The sequence below is a fragment of the Caretta caretta genome, chromosome 1 (genome assembly GCF_965140235.1).
Source record: "Caretta caretta isolate rCarCar2 chromosome 1, rCarCar1.hap1, whole genome shotgun sequence".
Classification (NCBI taxonomy): Eukaryota; Metazoa; Chordata; order Testudines; family Cheloniidae; genus Caretta; species Caretta caretta.
The window spans coordinates 185518324-185543043 of NC_134206.1; the positions used below are offsets into that span (position 1 = coordinate 185518324).

The 24720-nt window shown below is 42.4% G+C and overlaps 1 protein-coding gene across 3 annotated transcripts in view; it reads right to left on the minus strand.

Moving 5' to 3' along the window:
- Positions 1–17747: 17747 nt before the first annotated feature.
- The window catches only part of VGLL3 (vestigial like family member 3), a 39893-nt gene continuing 32920 nt past the window's right edge, over positions 17748–24720 (minus strand). For all 3 annotated transcript variants that reach the window (XM_075117791.1, XM_048868982.2, XM_048868971.2), the window contains exon 4: positions 17748–24112. In XM_075117791.1, coding sequence (XP_074973892.1) covers positions 24069–24112 — 44 coding nt within the window. In that variant the 3' untranslated portion in view covers positions 17748–24068. The remainder of the gene's footprint in view (positions 24113–24720) is intronic.

Sequence of the window (24720 nt, forward strand, 5' to 3'; positions counted from 1 at the left end):
TGTTGGTACGCACCTTACTGCAGTCAAGGTTTCTGGTGCAAGGCTTCATGAGCCACGGGAGTAAGGGGTAGGCTGGGTCTCCCAGGATCACAGTTGGCATTTCCACATCCTCAGTTGGAATCTTCTGGTCTGAAAAGAAAGTCCCTGCTTGCAGCTTTCTGTACAGGCCAGTGTTCCTAAAGAGCTGTGTGTCATGCACCTTTCCTAACCATCCCATGCTGATGTCGCTGAAACAAGCCCAGTGATCCACCAGTGTTTGTAATACGATGGAAAAGTAGCCCTATCTGTTACTGTGCTCCATTGCAAGGTGGTCTGGGGCCAAAATTGGGATATGCGTACCATCTATCGCTCTGCCGCAATTAGAGAAACCCATTGCCTCGAAGCCATCCACTATTTCCCCCACATTGCCCAGAGTCGCAGTCCTTGAGAGCAGAAGGCGATTAATGGCCCTGAACACTAGCATCGCTGCAACCCCACTGTGGACTTCCCCACTCCAAACTCATTCACAACTGATTGGTAGGCAGTCTGGAGTGGCCAGCTTCCACGCAGCAATCATCACTTCCTTCTCCACCACGAGGGCAGCGCTCACTGCGGTGTCCTTGTGCTGAAGTGCTGGGGGAAGCTCCACACCCAGTTCCAGGAAGGGGGCTTGCGCACCTGAACAATTCTGCAGCCGCTGCTCGTCTTCCCAGACCTGCATCATGATATGGTCCCACCACTCAGTGCTTGTTTCCCAAGCCCAGTAACAGTGGTCCACTGTGTGCAACTGCTCCTTGAATGCCAACAGCGATCTTGACTTCTTTCTTTCCATGGCACACAGCAGGGCAGACACCACAGTGTCATTACTAGAATTGTAGCTCATGAAACACTGTAGGATCAGCCACGTTGCGTTCATAATGCTCATCACAAGACTGGAGAGCAGTGCTGGATCCATGCTTTCTGAAAGAGATGGTGGGCACACAGATTACAGGGGCTGTTGAAAAGCAGCACAAAGTGTAGTCATATGCCCATGGAATGATGGGACGGAGAAAATTACATCATGGGACACTCAGCCTGCCCCCATGAGGCACTGTGACCCCGTCCCAGAACACCCAGCGGCAGATGGTGGCAAGTTGCACAGTGGGATAGCTACCCATGGTGCACTGCTCTCTCTGTTGATGCAAGAGCACCAACTGTGGATGCACTCCACTGTCACAAGGAGCGTTTTGTAGACATGCAAAAGCAGTTTAATGACAGCAATGGATGATCGTTGACATAACTTAAGTGGACTTAACTTTGTAGTGTAGACATAGCCTGAGAGACCCACTCAATCCTGCAGCACTGAAAGATTTTCTGAGGACAGGCAACAAGTGGCTCAGTGCAGACAGGAGTCATCCCTATCTACATTATGGAGCTAGCTTAGAGAATCTCTCCCATCTTGTAGTGTGCCCCTTTCTATCTCCTAGTGTTAAATCATTGAAAAAAATGGAACCATCATGTTTATGAAAATATGGAGAATTTCCAGTTTTGCTTATTTATTAGTGAAAGCATTGACGGACTTTTATTTTGCTCTCAGTATATCTTATAGAGAGACACACTGTGCCAACCCATATCCCATGTGCGCTGGGCAGAGGGTACCTCCTACCTCCCTTCTGCATGGTTTGTATAAGGGCCAGTCAAATCTGTAGCCCTTGTACCCAAGCGAGTGAAGGACTCCTACCAAGTAGCTTCCTCGATGGAGGAATTGGCCAAAAGGTAGCAGAAAGAGAGTGGGAAATAGGCATAGTCCTGGCTACCCACCCCTCATCTTTCCCATTTGCTTTCCAGAAATGCTGGCTGGATATGCTGGAGGCAGCATGCTCTCCCCTTCCCCTCACCCCCCGTACAACAAGGGAAACATTCTGGTGATTTCCTAGCTGCCAAAGATTTTACAGTAACCACTGTATCATCCAGAAAGAATGATAAATCTGCTCACAAACTGTCTCCTCAATGTGGTCACGCCTGATTGCAATCTGCCTTTCAATTGCTGGGAATTTTGAACAATTCAATATCTTACAATAACTAGGTAAAACTTTGTTAATGGCCTGTGGCTAAGTCTTAAGTTTGCCCGTAGGGAGTTTGGTAGAGTGTCTCACCTACCAAGTGTTGGCTTCTTTGCAGCTGGGCTGCCAGGGAGTTTCCTTGCTTTCCCACCATGACCATAGTGTCTCTGCTGCGGACAAAGCAATGCATATTCTGCTGCCTGGCTGACAATAATCCTTTGCTCTACTTGGCGTGAAAAATATAAGAAAAAATAGTGACGACATACATTTTCATAATACCCTTAACTTTCAGTAAGAAGAAAACTATCCTGGCTTTTTTCCTTTGCTCTTTATTTACAGGTACAAAATTATCCTGACCAGGAGACTTGTTCGTTTGTTTGGGAATGTAGAGCCAGATTTTTAAAGGTATTTCGATGCCTAACTCCCACTGATTTCAGTGGGACTATTTCAATGGCTGTTAAGCACCTAAATACCTTTAAAAATCTGGTCTCTGGAGCCCAAACTCAAGACTTCCATTGAAGTCAATGCCTGATTAAATGTGTCAGGACAGGACCTATTGACAGCAGTACTAATAACACTTAATCCTTATTTAGCAACTTTCATACAGAGACCACAAAGTCCAAGGCAGAATCAGGAAGAGAATCCAGGTCTCTTAGCCTTGTACTCAGCTCATTATACCCCAGCTGTCCCTTTGGAGTTACACAAGAGTGAATTGCAGGATTACTGTACTAGTCGAGGTGTGATTCACTGTATGTGACTGATTCTATCGTTGGCAAACTCTTTCCTTTGAAAAAAGAAAAGTCCTCCTTTTCTTTTTGTGGATACAGACTAACATGGCTGCTACTCTGAAATCTTTCCTTTGACTTTTCATGACAGGACCATGGGCTGGAAAATCCAACTCTAGATCTATATTTCGAACACTAAGCGTTATGGGGTGGAGGCTGGATTTGAGGTTTTGATTTAGACCAGTGGTTCTCAACCTCTGGCCTGCAGGCCACTTACGGCCCAATCAGCACACAGGGGCGGCCCATGTTACATCCTCAGGGCCATAACACATAGAGAGCTGCATATGCAGCCCACAATGGTAAATAGGTTGAGAACCACTAGTTTAGACCATTAGAGACAGAAGGGTTCAGATTCTCCATTTTTCCTCTCCCAAAAAGTTCATGGATGTTCTGAGCCAAGGTTTTGGTTCATATCATGCTTTACAGTCATACCTAGGATCCAGGCTACATGCCTCTACTTGTATATTCAGCATGCTTGTGACATGGTCAATGTCTTCTGTCACAGAAGTTGATGTTAAGCAATTGGTATGTGGGAAAATGCACTGTCAAAGCAAGTGTAGGTAAAATATGAGGCCAGTCCTGTCTTCTCTGTAGTGTTAATTTAGATGTAAGTTACACCCCTCTGCTTGTTTTTCTGGTTTCCTAGTTCGACTCTTTTTTATAGAGATCAGTTGACGTACTGTTCATAGCCAATCCACAGACATCTGAAGGATTTCACCCTACTGGAAATGATACTTTGCTTGCATAAGAGGTGAAAGTTAGCTCAATATTTAACAGCTATATTAAAGAGACATGAACTATCTGATGTGCCAGAGCATCACACAAGTTAAATTCCATATACCTGTCTCTGCAAAGCTTGTTGACACATGTACAGACCTGTATATATTTTGTAAAGTAATTTTGTATTTTACATTTTTGCTAACTCTTCAAAAAGCACAGCTAAAACCTTTACACACTTGGTTTTCCAAGTCCCTCTAACAGTTATTTTTCATATTAAATGGTCAGTGTCATTACACCTGTTATTGCCTCTATTATTAAATATGGAGGGCCAGTCAGGTGTCTGTAATTAAGTTGAGTTTGAGTTAAAATCAAGCAAATAAAGGAACAACAAAAACACTTCAAACTTTTTGTACAATGATACCTCATTGAAATCTTGTGGACAGGCTGCTGTAGAAGAAATTAGGTTGTAATTAAACTAAGTTGTTAAGAACCATTGGGTCTAATTGTTAGGATTATAGCGTATAGACAGAGCTAGGTCAACAGTTCATGCATTGCCGAGCTACACAACAATTGACAGAGGTGAATCTTGAGGAGCCCTGGTGCAATGGGTAGATTTTTTAAAAATAAATGTTTAGGATTAATGATCCTTTTTTGACATGGTCTTAAAAATAAAAGTATCTCCTTCACCAGAGGCTGACACACAAAATATTCTTCATCAGGGAAACTTCCAAAGAATTGTCTTCTTCAGCATGGTCGCTATCACCCATTGCTCCCAGTGGGTTGACACCACAGGCAGCCCTTTGCAAAGATGACTGTAGTCTGCATTCACCTGCTGCTCCTGGTGCTCCTCTCTGCTTCCTGGCAGTATAAGAGGTGAGTATTTTCTCTCAGAGCATCTTGGCTTCACTCCAGTTGGGAAGGAGGTATTTGATCATGCAACCATGTTTATTTGTGTGCATATAGTGCCTACACAATGGGGCCCAGATCCTGAGTTTTGATGCTACAATAATACAAATAAGTAATAATAATTAATTAATTATACCGGCCTTTTTACTAACAAACTAATATGTTTGATACCTTGATTTACTATATTATTACTTATTCTTTAAGACAATGTACTCAGCATTCTACGAGCATCAAGTAGTCCTTTTTTATTCAGGTTCTCAGAAGCTTGTGCTTCATCTGCTGATGGTATTGTAGCTTTCTTTGGCAGCAGAATTTCTCTTATAATGAGCCCAAAATCTTAATCATAGGTTAGGGCATGACTTTTGTGATAAAAGCAATTGAACTATTTTACAACATCAGAAAGTACATGCTTATCCATCCCATATGGATGCATTCCACAAGCAGCTTCACCAGGTATTCTTAAGAGCCATGAAAAAGTACACCGTAAGACAAAGGGTGAAATCCTGATCCCCACAGACGTCAGTGTCAAAACTCTTATTGCTTCAGTAGGGTCTAAAACTGCAGTCGGTGATTTTGTCCTGCCAGCTGAATCCCCAGAAGTGAATAGATCATGCTTCCTTTTATTATTATTTTTAAACAATGGACATAATACCAACATATCTATGCCTACAGAGCAGTTTTGTTTCAAATGTAGACAGATTTGCAGATTTCCAGGGAAGAAATGAAAATGTGACTATAGAAATTGCAAGCTTGACTGTTGAGGAACCCAAAGATGTGAGTAGCATCAGTTATACTCCAAAACACAGATGTAGCAGGTTGATAATGATAATACTTTGTACTTCTATGGCACCTCCAACTCAAAGAGCTCAAAAAGTTTTATAAATATTAATGAATTAAGCACTGCAAAATATCTATGAAGAAAGTAAATAATCGTAATCCCATTTTACATGAGGCCCTGAGGCATAGAGGGATTAGAGCCCATTGAAATGGCTGGGATCTTTTCACTGATTTTGGTGGGCTTTTGCTCAGTCCCTAACTAATGTATGCAAGATCATACAGCAAGCGAGGAATAGAGCATAAACCTTCTGATTCTCTATCCCAGGTGTGATCTACACTTAAATGTTATGTTGGCACAGTTAGGTCCATCAGGGTGTGAAAAAAAAGCACAATGTAGACACAGCTATGTCAATGGAAGAGTTAATTGTTGACGTAGCTAATGTTCTTTGGGCCTGGTCTACACTTAAAATTTAGGTCAACATAGCTACAGTGTTCAGAGGTGTGAAAAACGCAGGTTATCTATGCCAACCTAACCTAGAGGCAGCTAGATTGTGACAAATAATGAATCCGTGCTGAGTCTGTACCACTAACCGGAGAAGTAACATATAAATGTGTGCTTTTCCTGAGGAACAAAAGGGGTGGAGCAGTTATAGCACCTAGAAGTTGCATTTGTAACTCAGAATGCTTTCTTCATTAACTGCTTATTGAGAGCTCAGGTTTTCTGTCTTTCTTTCCCTTCTTAATCTGTGACCTCTGATGGCCTCTTTGAGATTCTTGTGTACGAGGTGGTAGAGAAGTGGAAGTATTGTTATTAACAGATTAATTCCCAGCTACATAAAGTAGCATCTCCTGAATTACAATAGTGACGATTGCTTTCTTAGTTTCATTTCTTGTGTTCTTGTTTTTTGATCCTGATATACTCATGAATAATTTTTTGGCATGCTTCTTCTGCCTCAGTGGTGTTCCATTTTAGTTCAGGACTGGGTTTCCACCCTTACTTCTCAAAAGCCCCTGACTGGGCTAACCACACCTTCCAATCAACCAGAGCTGGACATGGCTGTTGTGGGTGGTTCCCCCATCCCCCAGCTCCCCTTTGTGGTTGAGATTTCTGTAAACTCCAACTCCCCAAAGAATCCAGGTGAATGCAGAATGTAAACTTGTATACCCTGTATAAAAAGGAATCTGTTCTGTTAAGCCTAGAGACAGTAAAATTAGAATAGATACAGGAATATTAGATACAGGAATATTAATAGCCTTGAGTTGGCAGAACAGTATTAGCTTCTACACATTTATAACCTACATCTCTTTAATTTATAAACATTATTATAGACACTAATGGGAGCAAATATCATAAGCAGATGTTTATTTTTTTCAGCACTCCAAAGAAAGCCATGCAGAAAACAATACTCCTACGTACACACAGCTGTCAAAGGAACAGAGCTGGGTCAGCCTGATCTAATTCCCTCTCTTTTCATTAATACTGCTCACTGTAGGAGGTGATGAAACTTTGAGACACAATAATAAGACCAGTTATACTTATGAGCTAGGTTTGTCAGTTCAGGAAGCCTGACCTGAGTTGGTCCTGAGCACCAGGAGGATGCTGGGCCTGGTTCTCCACTGCCTTGCACATTTACACATATATTGAATGTCTGTATATGAACCAAATTGAATTAGAATAGTAGCATGTTATGCTCTCTTTGTGCAGGGGTAAATGACTACACAAGGTGCAAGGCAATAGCGAATCAGGCCGGCTACATTCTCTAGCTAAAATTGTTTATAGTGGGACTGATTCCCCACTGCATATCACGCAAAAGGATGGCAGATTCTTATTTGCTAAAATTTTACACTTTGTACGTGAGTACATGTCTGCTCAAAGGAGCCAGGCAGTGGACTTAGGCCTACCAGATTCAGGGCTAAATCCTGCTCTTCTTACTTATGCAGGTAAATCCACTGAGGCCTCATGTGACTAACCTGAACAGGATTTGAGCTCTAGTCTGTAATGATTTACCTTTCTCAGTCTCCTCAAAGCAGCTGTTATCAGCGTCTTTCTATTTGGTTCTGCCTTTTCATCATTATTTTTCTTGTTTAACTCCAAAATGCAAGCTTGAAACAGAATGCAGAAAACCCCACAGCAATGGGATTCCTGATTTCCCCTGGTTCAAGCTCAGTGCAGCTCTTTTGACTTAAATGAAAAATAATACTTTTTATTAGTGGGCTATTTCTCAAATTGTTTTTAAGTTGAAGTGTTGCACAACTCATTCAGTAACAATATAATAACACATTGTAATGCACAAACTGTTCATTGCAGGGGTCCAGATGACTTCATAACAGATAATAGAGCACAATTCATGAGTGCCATATTCTGCCCATTCTCTATGATAGATGAGCCCAAGCACACCATGCTCTCACTATGCAGAGTCAAATGGCTTAGCAAGAAAAACACAAAATGAATAGCATTAAACTTGATAACAATGGCTCTGGCAGACTAAAAGGATCCTCATTACCACTTACACAACACAGTTTGTAATGCTTTCTTGGGATTATCAGTTCAGAGACTCATGAGCAGAAGGACAAAAACTTTAGTGCCAACTCTAACAAGCTTCATAAGCAGCAGAAACTTAACCCTGAAGTTGTTAAAAAAAATTAAAATAAAAAATAAAAAAGAGAAGTGCTACATACCAGGAAAAAGAGAGAAGAATGCCCACATTGCAATTGAAAGAGAATGTTAGAGAGTTCTGTTTCCAAACGGAAAGGGGCTGACAACCTGCTACCAACAGCTAGACTAATATGCCATAAGTCATATGTTATAACTATACCCGAGTATCAGTCCGGCCTGAGAAACTGAGGACAGTGGAGGAGGAGAACACTCCTCGACCAATCTGGATGCTGGCTTGTGTTTCTTGAAGCCATCCAGAATGCTGCAGGCAGAAGTAACATACACCCACCCAGACACTCACAACAAAAAACACCAGAGACAGCCAATACAGGCTCCAGGTGGTAGATCTGCCCCTCCAACCAAATAGACTTCTGCAGAAAGGACTGTTGAGAGCACATGAAACGGTGGCATGATCAGGGAGAGAGATAGTTGTAATTGACAGAAGCAGAATAATCCTTATTTTGATCCATTAATGCTTATAGTGATTGAAACTGATGCATGCAATCAGGGTCTGGATTCAGTTGTACTCGGAGAGGGACACCTGGTTACATTTGCATCCTGTATACTCACCCCAGTGGAAGCAAAGTTCTCCCGAATTGCACTAGAGTTCTTGGAGATGGTTTTTGCTATTGTGTGCTTCCAGGGATACATAGTGGGAAGATGTATCACCTTAGAGTCTAATCATTTGCCTATTCTAGACCTCTCTATCATAAGGCTACTGTGTGTGATGCTACAACTGTGGATTGGCCAGTGGCAGCAGTGTGCCTTTGATACGATATATATCACAGGCAGATTTACTTGCTGATACTATTTTGAGAAATTCTGGGTTGGCGCCCTTATATGCAGAAATGGCAGCATCCACCCTATGCTTTTCACTGAAAGATATGGCAGTTGTCACCACACCTTAAGATGCTGAACTGTGCAAGTGCTATGTCCTGTACAAGCAGGTTGGATGGCCCCAGTCCTTAAGCAAACTTTGTCTACGTTTCACAAAATTAGTTTTGAGCTCCCAGTGAAGATAGGTGCTACTCAACATATCTTATGCAGAGAAGCCCAGCTGATTGTTCCAGCAGCATTGCAACAAGCACGCTTCATGTGGGTCATGAATGACATTTTGGAGTTATTAAGCAGAAGTAATTTCTATGTAGCTATGCTTGGTGACAAGAGCTGTGCTCAAACACTGCGCGCCATGTGAAGGCACGTTCAGTCTTCACAATGTCTAGAACTGCTGTTCCTCTGGCCCCTTTGAAACAGGCAGTCGTAGACAGACCAGGCAGAGAATTGCAGTAGACATTATTGGGCCCTCAATTGTACTGCATGGTTACACACTGTTGATTGTTATAGACTATTACTTACCTTACCCCCTTTGCCGTCATAATTTCACGAGGCACCTCAAAGGAGCTCATTTCTTGCCTAACCATTGTATTTGCTATGTTTGGCCTACCAGAGAGCCTTGTTTCAGATATTGGAACCCCTTTGGTTTCAAAAGAGTTGAATGCTTTCTGACAGATATGGGCACAGTGCTTTATAAATCTGTTGTGAACCATTCCCAGGGACGCGGGACAGTGGAGAGACTATATGGGGCTCTGAAGAAGCATGTAGCTCTCATACTAGTGGCATATCAGATACAGCTTCCCCTATTGCGTTGTCATGCTTGATATGATATGCTGAGTACATTTCAAGAAATATTGGAGAAACCCTGTTCCATGGACTCTTCAACCAATTGATAGAGCAAGTTATCTATACTGACGGAAAAAGTTCATTCCGCCCCTTTGCCATCCTCGAAGCCGACCGATGTGACTCGGAAATATTCATGTTTCAATGAATTTAGCCATGCAAGATTCCAGGCATTCTAACCAGAACAAGCAGTGTATTGTGGGGGAGGGTCTGGAAGCAATACTTGTGACGTGACTTTGTAGGCTGCTTTGTAGGTACTGAGCGTGGTGAGTGTGTTTACCACAGGGAGAACGCGTTGTTAGCCAGTGTGATACACTGCCCACTGGAAGGGGAACAGATAGGGAAGAGGACAATTTTTCTGCATATGATGATGTCATCTGGCCAGTGGAGGACGTTGTGAATCAGAAATATATCCTAAGGCCCCAGGCTCACCTGCTGCCTCCAGCCAGATACTGCTAAATTTTTGGAGTGAAGTAAAGGAATTTGCCTTCTTGCTTCCTGCTCCCCGTTCCTGTTTTGTTTCATGGTTCCTGCTCCCTGCACTCAGTGTTCCTCTTCCTATTTAAGGTGCTCTGTGTGTGTGGATGTGCACGTGTGCATAGCATTGAGCGTGCGCAGCTACTCATGGTCTCCTGCTACATATCTTCTGTTCAGACTGTTCTCGTGTTTTGTTCAGACTGTTCCTGACCTAACCGGTTCATGGTTATTACAAGTTTTAATTGATAACCTACCTGCATGTCTTGTTTTGTGGGTTATTTTTTGGTGGCTTGGGATTGCAGTACTGGGGTTCATGAGAGTGTAACATGGAGTCAATGATTACTGCCCCTTGACCACCACGTGGTGTGAAAGTTACAAAACAATGCACTTCTTTTTCACATCAGGCACTTAGAATGGCTCGCACACAGACAAGGATCTCATATAGGCCCAGCAAAAGCAGAACAGATCTGTGAAGAATCCCCACTGGAAAACCTCTGAGAATTACTCAGTAATAATTTTGTTCACCTCATTTAGCCCCAAATTTTCCAAGTAAGAGCTGGCTATAAGGAGTTCTGCTCCTATTACACCCAGCCGGGACAGTGTGTCCTGTCTTTGTTTTCAGCCATCAGGCCTGTCTCAAACACACCCTGACAGCTGCAAAAGTTTTCAGTGAAAACAATAATTCTACTTTTCCTTTCCATCTGCCTGCAGATGGTTTAAATCTGACCCATCAAAAGGGGGGTGGGGGGGATGAAAAAAGATATTCCAGCTGAGAGGAAATTATAGTGATTGCTGATTTCATAGAAAGAAAATGACAGGTTTGTGATTTGCAGAAAAGGACTTGTAATTGTGGATTAAGTTGAGCATGGGGAACTGGAGGTTTTGACACTGTATTAGGCTGGGCTGCCAATATTGCCTTTCAACCATCTTCAAACTGTCAGTCAGCTATCTACAAGGTAATCAGAAGTGTTTGGCTTGAACTGCTGTAGGAATGTCATGGATTATGGCTACTAACCTTCTTCTCCTTTCTCCTTTGCTAACAGTCACTGAAATACAGCCCAAACCATAAGAATGGAGTAATTTATTAGCCATAAGGAAGAGTTTAGTTATTAGCTATATGGTACAACTACAGTATTCCTTTCAACTTTTCCACATTTTAGGCATATCTATAGCTTCATCCCTCAAAAACCTAGTGCTCTTTCCTGATTAGCATCAGTCATTTATGTTACAAATGCTAGTTTGCAGGGGGACACTTAGGGCTTATGGATTTAGTAATGAAGAATGAAGGCCTATCACAGCTAAATCACTGGTTAATAGTGACCATAAGTCATCAATGTTTGGTGAACACTGTCCACAAAGTCGGTGATCTCAGCTTACAACACAAAAACCAACCACTATGGCCCAGATTCTTGAGGGTATTCAGATATCTAACTCCCACTGAGGAGTTAGGGAAATTCATGGGATGTAGGTGCCCATATTGAGGATCTGGACCTAAGGTAAATGGCACCTTTGCTGGCTGGCTGTGGCGAGAGGCCAAGGGTCAAATAGGAGCGAAGATGGAAGGAGCCTCTCACCTCTAGATCTTGTCTCTCAAGCTCAGGGTGAAAGCACGTGCAGAGCAGTGTAGAGACGCTTGGTCACCTAGGACTAATCCTCAAAGGTATTGAGGCACCTAACTTCCATTGATCCTAATACCAATGCCTAAATATCATTGACGCCTTGGCCCTCCGGCCTGCCATATCTGTCCAATGCACCTTTCATGCCCTCTTGAGGGCCCTCTGTCTCTAAAGGGCCTTCAGATAGGCTAGCATCTTTTGTAAGCACTAAATTCACACACACCTGTCACAGGTAAAGTAAAAAGTTCACCAAGCTGTGTGGGGCATAACAGTGTCCAAATTCTTCTATAGACTTAGCAGTGGTGTGAAACACCCTTCTGAGATATCCAGCCTGGTTGTCGGTGGGGTATGTGTGACGGGGGGAGGGGTTGTTATTAGGGCGGTGCTGAACTTTGTACCTGCTTTTTCTTTTTAATTTTGAGAACATGGTTTAACACCATATGTAGATGTTAAGGCCCCTCAAGGGTATTTAGGTGCCTAATTTCAATGTGCGTTAGGTGTCTAAATTCCTGAGGATCTGGGCCTAAGGGTCCCAGATTACCTTATTCCCATGGTGCAGCTATGTACATTAGGTCATGTGTAAGGACTTCAGGCTGCCATGAGCGCTGGACATGGGAATCTTATATTTATTTATTTACTTATTTCAGATTTTGCTGATTGCAGCAGCTTCATGAGATGAAGATGGTTTTCTTTTCTTTTCAGGAAGGACCCAAGGAGATAACAACCTTCAACAGACTTACACCAGCATCCTGCAGTACCATACAAACAATGTGATGCAAGCCCCTCAGTCTAAGACAGCAGACAATTAGACTCAGCTATCACTAATTCAGGGATCTGCCCTGCACTCATTGTGGTGGCTCCTGGGAGGCAAAATGTCCATGCACCTCCTATAGCAAGGCCAAGTCTTTTTCTGACATGTAGATGGTGGAAGTGGGGTAGTTTTACCTGCTCCATGAAATGGAGATGTAGAGCTGCTCTGGAAGTGGGGAAACGCCCTTCTCCCCAGCCCACCAGGAAGTGGGTAGAGAAGGAGGTGGAAAGGGACTGGGAGCAAGAAAAACCCTGCCTCTACCTTCCCTAGCCCCAGGTGGTGGCCTATGGAACTGACTGGGGCAGGGGACACCTGCACATTTTTCAGGACAGCAGCACTTTACTTCCCCCACCAGAGCAAGAGTCAACTCTCTGAGTGAGTCATTATGTCTCCCAGGGCCGCCTCCTGGCTGGTGCACATTGCCACTTACTTAGGGCTTCTAATGCCCTTACCGCTCCTGAGCAATACCATATGGAGCGAATAGGCCCACTAAAAAAATAACGTGCGTAAGGGTGGCTGACAGCCTGTGCTTGATCTGGGTCAAACCTGCTCTCCTTAGCCCAGTGGTTACATTGGGTGAAATCCTGATCCGATGGAAGTCAATGGCGAAACTCCCATATCATTCATTGTCATCAATGGGACCATTCAGTGTGGATAAAATGAAGAACTGCGGGCTGCAAGGGCATCAATCCATCCCCTTTCATAAACAATGAATTCACTTTAGGAAATGAATTGCATACCAGTTGTTAACACTTTGGTGTCACTTGTCTCAGGTAACTGAGAACTGCTACAGAAAACATGCCCCCCCCCCATGTGATGTTCTGCCTTCTGTTACTGCTCTTGAAAGGCCAGATTAAATTAAAACCACACTCCACCCCACTTCCAGGGCAAAGTTTTTATTGAACATGGAGTTCAAAGTGTCTGCATGTTACGTGGAAAGGAAGTTTCACTACGACTTACAAGGCCCTTCACTGAAGTTGAGGCAGTCTGTAGAGCATCACACACCATTGGACGAGCCCATCTGACTGCCTCCCGCCTTTTCCACTGGGAATGGCAGCAAAGTGATTCTCTTGGAAAAAACACAGAGGCTTAAAAAAAAAAAAGACGAGGCAATGGAAAAAAACCCACCATTACACAAATCCTCCTCACGTGGCCAGAGTACACCCCACAGCTGTTAGCTTTGTTTTGCATATTTTACATATTTACAGATACAAAATATTTCCAAACATCCCCGTGTTTATTTTAAAATCCATCACTGAAATGTCTGGCAAAAGAGACCCAGTGGACATATAGTCACTGGGCGACTTTTGCTCCAACTGTTTTTAATATACCCCCATTGCTCCCACTGAAATCAATAACAAAACTCCCACTGACTTCTAGAGGAGAGGGATCAGGCCCCCTATTACAGTGCCAACCTTCAGCCAACCCGCCCTAAAACAGCTGAGGCATGGGTTTCACAAATAAGGACAGTCTCTGTATTTAAGAGAGGAATTTTTGTCTTCCTATATCAAAATGCTATTACAAGAAATGGGGTGTATGTGTGGGTGAGTGGGTGGGGTGGAAGCAAATTGTCCAAAACAACCCCTCCAGAAATTGAATAGCCTTTCCCAGCTGATGTTCCACTCAAAAGGAGCAGAGACGGGCAGCCTTCTTAAGATCTGGGAGAGCGAAGGGCTTGGGATTTGCTTCCCATCTTAAAAGAACTTCAGACTCAAACTAACCCTCCCCTCCCTTCCCCGGCTCCCACAGGGTTAGCGTAGATTTTATCATCCCCATTTCAGAAAAGGTGGATTGATGGTCAGCAGGGTTCATTTCATCCTATCAGAGAACATAAGGCTGAAAGGGCCCACTGGATCAGCCAGTTTGACAGGTGAAATTTATGGCCTGTGCTATACAGGCTAATACCTCTCTACTGAACCTGCTAACTTCATTTAGGCTAAAGTATTTTAATACTAGCCCTCAGAGATGCCTGTGTTCCAATCTAGTGCTTACACCTTTTAACTAGGCCTGTGTTTCCACAGCCTTTACTTGCCCATTCAGGGGAGAGCAAGGTCCCTGCTTATACCTCTGCTTGGCGCAGCTCAAGTTGCAATCCTGTCCATGGGAAGGAGAACAGGGGCTGCTCACCTGAGGAGCATGAGCAAGTGGATAAGGGTGGGGGAGGGGAAAAAAGGGGCAGGGGCTGGGAGGAGCCTTGATCCATACCCCACAATCTACTAGAGTAGCCGACCAGACCATGAAGAGATAGGCAAGGAGTAAGCTGCTCAACAGAAAAGTGTACAGTAACTTCCCCCAGCAGAAGGTTGGGGTGCAGAAAAAGCAAAGGCAGCATCCTGGCTCTTTGTGTCTCCAGTGAGAGACAGGTTTCTTCCTGGGGGTGGTGCAAGGTTTCTGTCAAAATGTCTGTAAGATGATAACCCGCAGCTTTGTCCTCACTGAGCCAGCCAAACATGGAAGAGTTTAGCCTTGGAGCTTAGGGATACTTTGGGGGTGTGGAATCCCTATGCAATTCTTCAAATGGGTTTTTTTACACAAACAACAAGAACATCTATACATTCAGGACCTGCCCCTTTGAAAGAGATTAGGGTGCTTCCAATGGAAGGAGCTGGGTAGCATACGACTGAATGTTTCTCTTTTATTTTCAGTCACATGAAAAGACCAGCATGTTACACTTAAAGAACAGCTTTTAAGTATTTGACTAGATACAGAAACCTTTGTTGCTACATTTGGCTTCCAATGCAGTGCTCTCTGGTGCCTGGTCGGCGGTGGGTAACTAGAGCTGGTGTTCTTCATTCTGTCTAAACTAAGTGGGCATGGAAAAAAACAAAACCCTGCTCTCTGAACTTTGGTTCTACCATGGCCATTCACATGACAATTCATTTTCAAAGCCAGAGATACCTCTTTACATGCTATGTCTGGCATCAAAACTTTATTGCTCAATTGCTTTCGTCCCTGAGTAATAAATCAATTGCAGATGTGCAGCTATTGTCAAAGCAAAGACCCTCTGATTTAGGGTTTTTACAATAGTTATCAATTGCTTTTGATGAGGCCAAAAATTATGTTTCAAAATGTAGGAATTTACTGGATGATTACAGGTTCCAAAAAGAAATAATCATTTCAGTGGTAGTTGGTGTCCCAATAGAACACACACTTCAGCTGTGAAGAATTCTCACCAGATGGCTTGGTCTCCACCCTGTATACTGTGTGTTTTAGATGCACACAGACAACCCAACCTTTTGAATTCAGAGGCTTCACAAAGATGATCCTGATCTCAAACATAGGGGCCAATAAAGACCAGAGGCGGAGCTCAGGGCATCTTCTGTTACAGGGAATGTGCCAGCCACTGAGAGCTGCAGTAGCACCTTGCCTTGGTTGCCGCTCCCCTGTGTGGAACATTTCCTGTGGAATGTGTGGCATGTGTTGCTGCGTGTAACACTAACAGACCGCCGGTCGTCAGCGGGGGACCTCTGGAGATAAATGCATGAGCCTCTACTGCATGAGCTAAAAGCCACGCGGCTCTTAGCTAAGGCTGTAGAGCAGACTTATTAATCTCTCTCTAAGTGGTCTCGGTGCCACTAGAGAGGACAGAGCACCACATCCAGAAGGCATGTGGGTTACATGTGCACGATGGAAGTAATCTGTCTTGCACGTTGTATGGAGAGAAGCACCTTCCTATGCCCTCAAGCACTGGAATTCAGCCTTAAACTGGTACAAATTTAAAATAAACATTTGGAGATTACAGCAAGCTTCTCAAGTGGTGTAAAGTACCACTGAAGCTACACTGATTGATATCAGCTGAGGATCGGGCCCAGTACAATTAAAATCAACCTGTACACTGCTGTTTCTGTAATCCATGCCTGGTGGTGTGTGCTCTGTCCTCCTCTAGTGGCATCTAGACCACTTACAGATTAGTGAGTCTGCTACAGCCTTACCTAAGAGCCATTGGCCTTTGAGCTCATGCAGTACTGGTTCATGCATTTAGCTCCACAGGTCCCAGATCTGATCTCGCCTGCTGACGAACGGGGTCTGTCAACATCATATTTCCTGACGTTTATTTCCCGTACTGCCCTTTCTTGATCGTTACAATGGCACCTATATGGCAAGTTGAGACCCCTGTGGTATGGGTCCTTGAAAGTATGGAGGTTGAGGCCTGGGATAACATAACTGAAGTCTTATTATGGAAAGAATAATAGAAATCAGAGGGAGAAGAAGTAGGAGTTAATCAGTTTGATCCTTTGATATTTCATAGCTGCCTCAGGGCAACGGGGTGTCCATTGGGGACTACTATACAGTGTAGCAGATGTTTTGGAGAAGTGTTTTCCTGTTATTCATTCTGAATTTTTCTTGACCCTGATTACTCCTAGCTTATAATAAACCCACTGAACAAGTTCTCTCACTTTTTGGTGTTAACCATCAACAAATATATGATCGGTGTGATCATATACCTCCTGCCCCTTTTCATGGATTAGTCAAGCTATACCTATATATTATATTTCACCATTCCTAGTCCTCTCATGCTCCCTTGCACATTGGCTCCCAGTCCCCATCCCTCCACCTCTGAGTTTGCCTGCTCCCATTTCCAGGCATCTTATTCAGCTAGTCTCAGTATCCTGGCTCCCACTCTCATTCTTCTCTCACAGACTCCTTGTCCTGTATCTACTGCCCAGCTCTTGTGCCCTCTCCCCCCACCACCAAATGTCAAGTCTCCGTTCCAAAACACAGAACCACAAGATTTTCTCATCAAAATGGTTGTAAGTAGTTTTTTTACATAGGCAAAACAACAGTTTCTGCTAATCTCATTCTCAGAAGTGGCTGAACCATTTTTACTGAAACTTTCTAGAAAAAAAGCAGTCTGAGGCAGACACCTAACATGGAAAGTTTCAGACTGAATGATTACAGATTTATAAGCAATTGAAAACAGGATCTTCCAACTGGAAGGTCAAGCAACCTTAACAACAGATGGTGCTACTGCCTTCATCTATAATATAGCCTCTAGCATGTATTAAAAGACTATACAGTAAAACAACCTTTTTCTGATGCACCTCTAATTACAGTGTTACGTCCTGGAAAGGAAGAAAGAACATTGTTGAAGGCTCCATGTGTCCCAATGAAGTCAGCAAAACAAACAATTTAAAACAAATAATCCCAGTTGAGTCAGATGATAATGTATGGAATCAACAGCAAGTACCTTCAGGGAAGAGTCTCATTTACAATTCCCAACGCGCTTTTCATCAGAAAATGAATTCCTTAGCTCTAAAAATCAACCTTGTGGGAAAAAAAAAAATAAAAACCCCAGGATGCTGGAATTTACAAAGAGATTTATGAATTCTTTAGTTGCATAAGAATAAAACATGAAAGCATTACCTAATGGTCAAGAAATACAGACAAAACCAAAAATGCTACATAAAAATATAACAATAAAAAATTCACATTAAATTATTTATTAAACAATGAAAAAAAAAACCCAACACTTTTCTTTACATCATGTCCCCCATCAATTTTGATGAGGGGCACAAAAGAGTTAAGTGGAGTTTTGGGGGAAGTAAGGTTTGAATGTGGATGGGAGGGGAGAGGCACCTGATTTAATTGATGGTTTTAAACAACAGCTACAAATCTTGGAAAGGAAAGGGGATTCATTCAGCGCAACAACAATTTGCAAATTTGCTAATAAAGCATGTAAACTTCAGGTACCATAAAATTGTTGTTGCATAAATACTAATGGCCTGATCCAAAGCTCACTGGAATCAATTAAAAGCCTCCCACTGACTTCAGCGGACTATGGATAAGACACAAAGTCAACATTTTGTGCCCACCAACACCGTGGGATGGAGATCAGGCATTTTCTGCCCACCAACACCGTGGGATGGAGATCAGCTGACACAGCTGTCATTGAAGTCTTTCTATTGACATCAGTGAAAGCTAGATCAGGTCTTTCATGAGCAGGTATCTTAGTTTTCCATGATAACCGCCCCCCCCCCCAAAAAAAAATCTCCAATAAAAAAAACTAACCACAAACATTTACATTTTCCTGTGATTAAAATGAAATACTGAACTTTAGTTTTCCTACACACAATATAGACAGCTATCAGGTGAGCACAATGTTTTATTGATATATTTGCAATTTTTAAGCTGACAACCCAAGCCCCACCACTTGGGGCTGACAACCTGAGCCCCACCCATTCTTCTAATTATCGGAATTTTTGGTTATCCAATCTGGCCCTGGTCCCAGTTAGATCAGATAATCAAGGTTCCACTGTATATGTTTTTATTTTTTTCCACAAAATATAAAAACTAAAGATCTCTGTAAAAACACAAACTCTGCATTTTTCCATGGCAAATAGGTTTCTAGGATCCCTGCTCAATAAAATAAAATGAGGGCCTTTATTTTGCTATTCCCTTTCTAGGGCTCGATCTTGCATAGTGGTGGGCATTAGGTGGCAGATCCTGCAAAATGCTACATGTCTGCTATGACATTCTGAGCACCCCTCATCTCCAACGGGAGCTGAGAATGCTCAGCACTTCACAGGAAGCTCTAAGCACCTTACAAGATGCAGCCCCCTGGAGAGCTACTGCAGGCTGCTCAGTTCAGTGCTCTTAACAGAAGAAACACTTTTTCTAGTCAGGGGATGCCAAGAACCTCAGAGTGTGGATTAAGGGGTCAGCAACACTGAGTTTCAGGAATATCTAGTTCCCCTGTTGGGTCTTGTTTGCCCATGTAGAAAGGGGACTGGGTACAGCACTAGGCGGGGCTGTCCAAGCATCCGCATGAAATGCAAGAGGTATTCTTCTCTGCTTCAAGCACGTCAGGATCAAGCTTTGTAAGAAAACTACCTTTAGCACCCCTGTCACTATTAAAGGGTTTGATCTTGCTCAGGCAAAAGTCCCATTGACTTCAACAGGTGCTTTGCCTGAGTCACAACTGCAGACTGTGCCCACAGGACTAATACTAAAAGGCAACGTTTCCTTAAAAAACAAAAAATCCCTTCTTGCTGGACCTGGGAGTTCAGTCTAAAAGACATATATGTCAAGTGAACTTTTTTTCTTTAAAGCCTCTAATATTAATAGTTCAAACACGCTTTAGAAATCTCAAGAGGCTGGAATATTTTTAAAAAACAGAAATTTTTTTAAAGATTTTAGATGAACAGAAATGTAAATTAATGCTCTATTGCTAAGAAGAATTGTGCCTGAAGTGAGTAGAATGACCCATGGTCAGCAGTTATGCACTTGTCCACCACATGAAAAGACATTGCACTTCTGTTTATATACACCTGCTGACTGCCTGGTCACATTTGTAGGTACAACCAATCAGGGTTTATCAAGAGCATTTGAAAGCCTTTTGTACAGACAAAAGAATTTCACGCAACCCTGAAGTCATGGAGAACATAATTAAATGCAAATGTCTAAATAGTCAAGGTCAGATGGGATTTACCATACAATTCCAATCAATTTCTAGAGGAAGTGACGGGAGGGGAAGGGGATAAAATATACTGTATAACAACTCCAAAAAATACGGGAAAAGACAGTGTTATTTAAAAAGCATGTTTTGAGAAAGAAACTATGTTTTTTTTTTTAAAAAGCGGGGGGAAAAATCCAAGATTTCCATGTTATAAAACACTCTCACTCTCTCTCTCTCTCTCGGATTACCTTGCAGAATTATGTTTCTAGTACTGAAAAATCTGAAGAATCAGAACAAAAGTAGGTCTGCTCCTACCAGGAGAAAGGTATTCAAAATTTCCAACAACTGTGTTTGCTGTGTAACTAAGGGCCATCTTGTACCATCAGTTTTTAAGCTGGAAACTCCCCCTATATTAACTATGGGGGAGTTCAGTTTAAAAACTAATGGACAAACAGAGTCTCAGAAATGGTTCAATCCAGTTGACAGGTCCTGTTCCTACTTATAATCTGTGAGAGTGGTCCAGTTTACTTCACAGGGGGTAGCATCAGACCCCAGATAACTCAGAAGGCAGAAACCTCTACAAAAAAAAAGAGTTTAAGTACTTAATCATATACATTTGATTGTTTGTATGGACACAAAAATCATTTTGGCATCTCCTCACGGAAACAGTAATAAAGTACATTATGTTAGTACAGGCCCTCACAAAATAAATCTCCCATTTTCCTGGGAGGGCAGTAGAATTTAGCATATAAGCAATGAGATGATTCCTTCTGCAGTGTATTAAGACTTGTAGACTGATTGAGCCCTGTTTTTACAGACCTTTTCTCTTATGTCAGAACCTTTCCCTTTTATTTTCGCTGCCATCAGTACTCTCAAACTGAAGTGTTGTGAGTACAGAATCTGCTCCTTCAGGAATGGATATCAACCCAACATCTGCTTCTCATAAGCCCTTTTTCTTTGCTTTGCTTTTTTTTTTTTCTTTTTTCGTGAAGTAAATCTGCTGACTTCAACTGTAAAGGTTTTTCATGTGGAAGATTTGTTCCTGTCCTTCAAGTTTTAGACTATATGAGCAAGCACATTACTACAGCTTTGGTTTCATTTTTTTTTCCCAGCTGATTTCTTAGCAAAGATCAGTTTAGTTGCCCAGTTTAGTGAAATCAAATTTAACAAGGAGGAAAATGTAATAAACCTTTAAGTCAATTGATCGGATGCATTAACTCTTATGCCAGTAGCGCATTTTTATTGGCACTCTGTCTACCTGACCCCGCAGAGTGGCAGAAGTACTTTAGACTTATTCTCAGGTTTTGCCAGTGGAAACAGCCCTTATGGTGGGAGCAGGAGGTGGTAGGATCTTCACTCATTCATATCTTGTTTACCTGCTAACCCATAAAAACACTACTACTTGAGATTCAAGCAGAAACTTTGGACCTAGTCCTACTGCCTTTTTAGTCACTGGGAGTTCTGCCATGGACTCCAATGGGAACAAGAGCAGGTCCTTCCATGCTCTGTTGTTGCAAAGTGGAGAACAATCAATTGGCCACTATTACTAGAAAGAGGTGAGCCAATTCAGATACAATAAGAACCAACCAAAATCAAAAAAGAACTTTTTTCTTGGTTTGTTTTTAGTTCAAAAAGTTTGGTTAGAACCTTTCCCTTGCAGGCCTAGCTAAATCTACGAAAAACTGTTTTTCACCATTTCCAGCAAAGCCAAACCCAGGACCTTCAGGCACTGTCACAAAGGAGCCTGATCTTGCAGTATTTCTTGAACTACAATTTTCCTATAAGTAGCCAAACTTTTAGAAGCTTATGCTAGCTTCCTACCCTTGAGGTTTTCCCGTTGCTAACTAACCCATTGAGCAACAAAGAAACCAGCTCCCCCAGGAGAGCAGCATTGCTATGAGAATATAGTGGGAGTGAAGTTCAGCATCAGGAAAAAAATGTTAATGACTAGGGGAGATAGGAAGAAGGAGTTAAGGATGTTGTAATTGGCACTCAGATCTTCAGGCATTGCAATGCCTAACTACCACTAAAAAACTGGGCCTAATGCCCCAAATCAGCAAAATATGTGCTTTAGCATTAAGGGCTTAATGCTGAGATTCTGAGTGCCTCCATTTCCAGCGAGCTTCCATGGGAGTGGAAACTGCTCAGCCCCTCACAGCACCAGGACCTAAGAGCGTAGAGGAAGGTTGTCTCATCAGGATATAGAACTGAATTTCAGGAGGTTGAGCACATACAGCTCCTATTCACTTCACTTGGAGTTGTGGGTCCTCTGCACTTGTAAATCCCACCTTTAAGATGTTCACTGCCCTAAAGACAAGTCAGCCTCTGTCTCAGTACTGATCACACTTAGATTATTTTTGTTCATCTTTTGAATGTTTTGGCTGGGAAGGCTGGTAGCAAAAAATAGAATACATGATAGGAATATTTTGAAAAATGAGAGAAAGCTTAAATATGTATTTTAAAAGCTGGATGGAGCAAAAAGGATGGCAACATTTCCAAACAATTACTGCATTACCAACTTCAGCCCTCATTCTGTAGTGAGCACTACACAGGCAGACTCCTGACCCTACAAAAGCCTCACTGAAGTCAAGGGAGCTCTGCACATAGATCCACCTACACCAAGATAATTGCAGGATTGGTTGGTTTGTTTGTTAATATGCAATGCTACAGCCCTTATTCATGGAATTAATCCTTTCACACTGGCTTCCAAAGGACTCCTCGTGGGGGGTGGGGGGGGCAGGCTTCTGGATCAGGCCCAATCCAGCAATCCTCTTGCAAACTTCTGTGGCTAAAATTATCAAAAAGTTATCTCAGAGTGGATTCTTAAATGGACAGCCTAAGGCTAAAAATTCACAACTGCACATGAAGTCCATAGGAGCTGCAGGCGATCAGCCCTTTTCAGATCCAGTCCCTAACATGTCTCAGGTTGGGCAACCACACAATGAGGGATCAGAGGCCAACTTTTGAAAACTTCAGCCCAGGTTACATTCAATAGGAGTTGAAAGCACTCAAGCAACTCATACAAGCTCTTCAGCAAATTGCAAGATCTGGCCTTATGAAAACACTTTGTTTCCACGAGTTGTAGCTTTTTGCAATACCTGTATTTTATCCTTGAATGTTCATGTGAAAAATATCACTCTTCAGATGGCCGAAACTGAAACTCCTGCCTCCCAAAATTATTAGAAATGAAAATATCAATGTGTGTGTTGATGGTTATCACAGAAAGAGGGCCTGATCCAGAGTCCCCGGATGTCAACGAGAGGCTTTCCATGACACTGGGCCAGGCTCATTTTCTCCTTTAAGTCCATATAAATATTTGGTCCGTTTTGAAAGAACGAATGGGTTGATACTATAGTTCCTATAACAACGTCAGACTTTGCCCCATGCTAAAGGTTTCACACATTTCTTCTCATAGTCAGCACAGCCAGCACAAAGCCATTTTCAGAAACAAGAAAAAGAAAATATAGACACCATTTCTACAATCTGACAGGCAGGAAAAATATTTAGCAGAAATGTTAAGAGTAAATTATAGCTGTTTACGCTAGAATGAAGGACAAGAAGCTGCAAAATCTTGCAAAACGGAAACAATGAAGGATTGGACTAGGAAAGGGTTTGCTCTTTAAAAAAAAAAGACAATTGAGGTAACAAAACAAACACACAAATACAAACATCTAAAAATAAGCATTTTATACATTTCTTGTCAGTGCTTCTCTGAGAGCAAGTTCTTTAAACAGAACTTAACAATTTAACGATTTTTTTTAAAAAAATATGTCATCCTAAAATAGTCCACCAACCCTGCCCCAAACTTTCTGTATTTCTACAAAAATCGACACACAACACACTGCAAAACCCCTGTTCCTGAAAGGATGAGCACTGGAGTCAAGGCACAGTCTTTTCCCTACCATCAAGGCTGTGCATAAAAAAAAACCAACAACAACCAGAACAAACAAAACCAAACACTGGGAAAGGAGCAAAACGGAGTTAGGTTGCACAGCTGCAGTAGGGCTCAGATGAGGAAAGAAAGAAAAACAAGTTTTTTTTCTTCTATGTTCTGGGACCCAGAAGTGGCCTGCCAAAGAAAAGGCTCAATAGCAAAACCAGAATGACTGGCTCTTCCTCTTCTCCTTAGCGGTGTGTCCTCTGCCCCCAGGCAGAAACAGTCAAGAGTTTCAATATCATCATCCCAGCTGTGGGGATGCTATCTGGTGCTCAGATGCATCTGATCTTCAGAACCAAGAAGATTCCTTGCTCTTGTCCTGATGCTGTAGACCTAGTTTTAGGGAAGGGGGAAAAAAATGAATGAACATTTGATAAAACATTCCCTTCACCCAAAGAAAGTGAGCTGGGGTAAATATATTTATAAAAATCCTGTATTAATAGTCCATCTACACTACAACTGGGTTGGGGGGACCTGTTTACAACACTGCTGTCCCCCCAGGATAAGTAAGTAGCCCTAAACTACACTAATGCCTTAGACATGCTTGCATACTTCAGTAATGCTGATAGTTTACACTGAGCAAAACTGTATCATGTTTTAACTTCATTGGGAGTTGTAATCAGTGTAATCTTAGTGTTGTATTTGTAGTATAGATGGGCCTTCATGGAGCAGAACCAGTTTTCTCACAGAATTAGCTCATGGTTCTACTAGAACTTTACCGCTTTTCTAGAAAGCCTGATACATTTTAACATTTTAGGATCTCAGAGCCATCTGCAGTTTTTCACCTTGAATAGAGGGTAGCAGGGGTGGGGTGAATTCCCACAGCAGGTGAAAATATCAAGCAATTTCACCTGTAGCACATCAGATTTTTAGCCAAGAATTGCTTGTGTTTTCACACAGGGAAAATAAATGACTTTTAGCTTGACTTTGGTATGAGTTTC